Consider the following 6,000-nt stretch of genomic DNA (forward strand, 5'->3'; position numbering starts at 1 on the left):
GATGATGATGCTATACAGTACTATATCATTTTTGGCCCTATCTATCAATTTTGAAGAATCACTTTAAAGATTAAACAAGCAGTCATAGACTGATACTTAGGAAATTGTCAAGTTTACCTCTGACCTTGTCTAATAAAAGCTGTCTCTCGAGAAGGTAGCGAAGCAAACCAGAAGTTTCTACAATGATTCTGTTCCAAACCATCAAAAATCAAATGTGTGACCTCACTGTGACCTTGACCCTTGACCAATTTTGACCAAAATCTAATCAGTGCGAGCCATCACCCTCCTGAATCACGTGGTGTAATTTGACATTGGTAGCTTCTTCCGTTCTCGAGTTATCGTGCCTACAAACAAACACACACAAACAAACACACAACCAAGCAGTCATATACTGGTACTTACAAAATCGTCAACTTGACCTCTGACCTTGTCTTATAAAAGCTGTCTCTAGAGAAGGTAGCGACGCAAACCAGAAGTTTCTACAATGATTCTGTACCAAACCATCAAAAATCGAATATTTGACCTCACTGTGACCTTGACCTTTGACCGATTTTGACCAAAATCTAATCAGCACTAGCCATCACCATCCTGAATCACCTGGTGTAATTTGACATTGGTAGCTCCTTCTGTTCTCGAGTTATCGTGCCTACAAACAAACAAACAAGCAGTCATAGACTGGTACTTACGAAATCGTCAACTTGACCTCTGACCTTGTCTAATAAAAGCTGTCTCTAGATAAGGTAGCGACGCAAACCAGAAGTTTCTACAATGATTCTGTACCAAACCATCATAAATCGAATATTTCACCTCACTGTGACCTTGACCTTTGACCGATTTTGACCAAAATCTAATCAGCACGAGCCATCACCCTCCTGAATCACCTGGTGTAATTTGACATTCGTAGCTTCTTCCGTTCTCGAGTTATCGTGCCTACAAACAAACAAACAAGCAGTCATAGACTGGTACTAAATCGTCAACTTGACCTCTGACCTTGTCTAATAAAAGCTGTCTCTCGAGAAGGAAGCGACACAAACCAGAAGTTTCTACAATGAATCTGTACCAAACCATCAAAAATTGTAACGTCGACCGAAGCAAAAATCTCCATTTCTCCACGCAATTATATTAAACCTTAACGTAACTCAACGACGCGTCTGCTCGAGCGCACTGCATCATGGGACGACCCGTGACGCGTCGAGTGAAATATTTTTTATACAATCTTAAAACGTCTCCAAAACATCCGATTTTTACCAGAATTTCGAGAACCGAGTTTTAAGCGTCCTAAGCGATCGCAAAAACCGAAGACAAAATTAAAATCGAAGTTAAAACGAACTCGGAACGTCGAGCGAAGCAAAAATACTCCATTTATCCACATGAATTTACGGAATTATGTTTGACCTCACTGTGACCTTGACCTTTGACCGATGTTGACCAAAATCGAATCAGCACTAGCCATCACCCTCCTGAATCACGTGGTGTAATTTGACATTGGTAGCTTCTTCCGTTCTCGAGTTATCTGTACCAAACCATCAAAAGTCGAATATTTGATCTCACTGTGACCTTGACCTTTGACCGATTTTGACCAAAATCTAATCAGCACTAGCCATCACCCTCCTGAATCACGTGGTTTAATTTGACATTGGTAGCTTCTTCCGTTCTCAAGTTATTGTGCCTACAAACAAACAAACAAACAGAAACGGAAGGCATCAATATACTTACGAAATCTTTAGATTTCGTAAGTAACAAACAGATGACGGAAGTCATCAATATACTTAGATTTCGTAAGTAATAATTCTCGTATCCAGATCCGAATTTGGATATTCCCCAAAATCCAATCAATTTGACCTTGGCACACAATGAATGTGTCCACCAAGTTTCGTCCGAATCCGCCCAAAATTTTTTGAGATATCGTGCTTTCTATCATTTTTGGCCCCATCTCAATGGTGAAGAATCATTTAAAAAATTCAAGTCATCAGATCCGGATCCGGATCTTCACCAAAATTGAATCAGTTTGTCCTTGTCACACACGCAACCTGTCCACAAAATTTTATCCGAATCCCTCCGTAACTTTTTGAGATATCCTGCATACAAACAAACAAACAAGCAGTCATAGACTGGTACTTACGAAATAGTCAACTTGACCTCTGACCTTGTCTAATAAAAGCTGTCTCCAGAGAAGGTAGTGACGCAAACCAGAAGTTTCTACGATGATTCTGTACCAAACCATCAAAAATCGAATGTTTGACCTCACTGTGACCTTGACCTTTGACCGATTTTGACCAAAACTAATCAGCGCTAGCCATCACCCTCCTGAATCACGTGGTGTAATTTGACATTGGTAGCTTCTTCCGTTCTCGAGTTATAACGTTTTTTTGGATGTTTGACCTCACTGACCTTGACCTTTGACCGATTTTGGCCAAAATCTAATCAGCGCTAGCCATCACCCTCCTGAATCACGTGGTGTAATTTGACATTGGTAGCTTCTTCCATTGTCGAGTTATCTTGCCTACAAACAGAGGACGGAAGTCATCAATATACTTATGAAATCTTTAGATTTCGTAAGTAACAACAGACAAACAGACAGAAAGCGGTGAAAACATAACCTCCTTCACCTTCGGTGGTGGAGGTAATAAATTGAAGGCACTCTTTTAAGTGTTGAGGTATTTTTCAAATTTTATGCTGTACAAAAAATAAATCAAGTCATTCATGGATACTTTTTTTCTTTTTCTTTCCCATCCCATCTGTCAGGGAACGTACCAGCTTGACAGATGAGGAGCCCTCACGTTGCCTCCTGCCCCCCGCCGCCCCTTCCCGGGGCTTGCACCCTGTTCCCGGCCCCCCCTCGCTCGCTCGGCCAGGTGTGGGACCCCTGTCACCCTTTCCCGGCGTTCTCTGTGACCACGATTACGCCAGACCCCCGCCCCTCCCTGCCCAAGCAGACAGAGAAGGCTCCATTATCCCTGGTACATCACACCTTCCCCTTCATTTCTCCGATCTGCTATCAACACCTGCTTTGCTTGCGGCTTCTCCTTATTCCTGGCCTGTTTGTTACCTCACTCCAATCAGTCCTTCTTAAGTACCATTTTCACTTTTCATACTATCCTACCACACAATCATAATTGGTATCTCATATCTTTCTTCTCAAATCACTTCGTCCTCTTTAAGCTACAATCTCCTTTTCTGATGCTCTTTCCTTTCACCAAGCAGACCAAGCATTTCTTCCTGGCCTTTTCATCACAAATGCAACTCTGGCTCCTGTTTATCCTTATATTATCCCCTGATCTGATCTCTGTTTTCTCAACATGCCATTCCTGGATCCTCTTATCCTTGGCACTCCATTCCCCAACCCCTGTCTCCATTTTTCTATGTCATTTCCTGAGAGCACCCTTCCCTGATCCCTGCATTTGTTATACACCATTTCTTCAGTCCCCAACCTCCCCCCCTTTTCTTTCCAAACTCCTACCTCCCTCTCACCCCCAGTCTCTTCCACATATCATCATTCATTTTCATGTGTCATAATCATGTTTTCTCCACTGGTCCTCGTATTGCTGAAGTTCATTTTATCATCACAATCTCCAGCCTTATCCTTTGATCTCCCCCAGCTTCTCCTGCTCATCGGAAATGGCTGCAGCTTATGCTCTACGTTGTCTTTTCTTCTGTGGACACCGACAAACATTGCTGCCGTGAGATTGCTGCTCGGGCTGCTGTGTTGCTTACCTTGCTCACTGCTGCTTCCCCTGCTCAATTTGGGGGAGGTGGTGGGATAGTTATCAGTTTTAGGGCGAGGTAGGGGCTAGGCATAAGGGGTGTGGAGACTATGGTGGAGGTGCTATCTTAAGGTGAATTTTTGTGTGGATTTTGGGGTATGGTGAAGGAAGAATTGGAGCATGGGTGATGAGCATGGGTAGCATATAGTGATGCGATTGTATTTTATTCTTAGAGATGGAAGGTCGAGTTGGCGAAGGAGATATGAGAGGTGCTGCAATTGACCACACAAATCCTCCTTGTGCAGCAGAAACCAAGGTGAGTTAAAAAATAAATAAATAGTGCTTATAAATATTGATTGCAGTACCTTAATGAAGCAGTGAACCACCATCTGTTGTCATCCCCATTTCTGTCCCAAGATCATTCTTGATCCCATTAAAATTTCCTAACCCAACCAGCTTACTTGCTCGTTTGTTTCCTCTCATCTTCCCTTTCCTTTTATCCGGTTCGTTAATTCCCTTGATTTTTGTCCCGTTGTCAGATCTACCTTGCTCTTTCTTCCGTGAGCACCGCTCCTGTAAAGAAGAGTTATAAATATAAATGTTCTCCATTAAAAATACAACATTGATATCAATACAACATTGATAATTCTTGATAGGGTTTGCCACCATCTGCTTGAGCACCAGCATCCAGAGCAGTCAGGCTTTACACCAAAGAGGTCAACGATTGACCGTGTCCTTGCTCTTCGTGTCCTCACCGAACGCAGACGAGAGTTTCGGCAGGGGCTGCTTGCAACCTATGTTGATCTCTGTAAAGCGTTGGATTCAGTGAATCGGGATGTCCTCTGGAGGATTCTTGGTCTTCGTGGGGTGCCACGAAAACTGATCGATCTGATGTCTGAACTCTACTCTGGTACTGAGAGTGCTGTGAAGTGTGGTGGTACCATCTCTGACTTATTTCCAGTTGTTACTGGAGTTCATCAGGGGTGTGTACTGGCCCCCACACTTTTCAGCACTTGTATGGACTGGATTTTAGGGAGGATGTCAGAGAGATCAAGCTGCGGTGCATCGTTTGGGAATGTTAAGATCTCGGACCTTGATTTTGCTGTTGATGATGTCATCTTTGATGATGATGATGCAGTCATCTTTGCGGAGACTTTAGATATCCTTTTGGGGGCCCTCGTGGTGCTGAATGAGAAGTCAGAGCCGCTGGGATTACGGGTTTGCTGGGTCAAAACTAAGATCCAGTCTTTCATTGACATCTTCGATGCTGCTGTCCTGTTTGTACATGTTTGCGTTGAGGATATTGAGGTCGTGGAGACATTAACTTACCTTGGCAGTGATATTCATGTCTCTGCTGGCTGTGAGTCAGAGGTCAATGGACGTCTGGGTTCGGCGTGGGGAGTCATGGATTCACTGGATCATGGGGTGTGGCGCTGCCGGTACCTTTGCGGGAGGATGAAAGTCCGAGTCTTCAGGTCCTTGGTACTTCCAGTCTTGCTCTATGGATGCGAGACTTGGACTCTGACCAAGGATCTGAGACGGAGACTTAATTCCTTTGGTACCAGGTCTCTTCGGAGAACCCTTGGCTATCGTTGGTCGGATTTTTTGTCCAACAAGTGGTTGCTGAGAGAGACTCGGATGAGATTTGTTACCTGCATAGTCTGTGAGCGTCAGTTGAGGCTGTATGGACATGTGGCTCGTTTTCCTGACACTGATCCTGCTCACCAGATTCTCTCAGCGAGGGAGTCTCATGAGTGTAGGAGGCCAGTGGGCCGACCGCGTGCCTCGTGGTTGCAGCAGGTTGACCATCATCTCAAGGAGATGGGGATGGGCCTGGCATCTGCCTGGGGGATGGCCAGACGGAGGCCCCTGGAGTACTGGTGGAAAGTGGATGCAGCGACGCGCTGTTCTCGCACATGCTCCCATACCTGACCTGATTGATATCAAGCATTTGGTTGCTGAGTGCTGAGTACATCATCATGCCACAAGTGAAGGAGATTAATCACTTAACTTTTGTCGAGGTTGGCAAGAACTCTATCAGTTGCAAAGCGCAGTCTTGCACATCCAAAAGGGACACTATCTTCTCTACAATTTGAAGGATGTTCGTTGCATATAATTATGGAATATAAATTGAAGCTGGTTATGAAGGTTTTGACTTTGATTATATGCTAATGCCACCTGTCAGGGGCTATTTACTTCTGACACATGTGAAAATACCCAAAATGTATCCCACTTCCATGCTTGTAATTTCATAGGATATGGCATTTTACCAAGGTGAACTAATATTTAAGGTCTT

General features: G+C 44.0%; 1 protein-coding gene across 1 annotated transcript in view; it reads left to right on the forward strand.

The window, feature by feature from the left end:
- The window catches only part of LOC147033054 (calcineurin-binding protein cabin-1-like), a 124,258-nt gene that overhangs the window by 60,105 nt on the left and 58,153 nt on the right, over window positions 1–6,000 (forward strand). The window contains exons 14-16 of the mRNA XM_085871165.1: window positions 2,746–2,960; window positions 3,600–3,680; window positions 3,938–4,020. Coding sequence (XP_085727291.1) covers window positions 2,746–2,960; window positions 3,600–3,680; window positions 3,938–4,020 — 379 coding nt within the window. The remainder of the gene's footprint in view (window positions 1–2,745; window positions 2,961–3,599; window positions 3,681–3,937; window positions 4,021–6,000) is intronic.

Source organism: Eptatretus burgeri, chromosome 2, assembly GCF_056783735.1.
Source record: "Eptatretus burgeri isolate ZD-2024b chromosome 2, Ebu_testis_v1, whole genome shotgun sequence".
Taxonomy (NCBI): domain Eukaryota; kingdom Metazoa; phylum Chordata; class Myxini; order Myxiniformes; family Myxinidae; genus Eptatretus; species Eptatretus burgeri.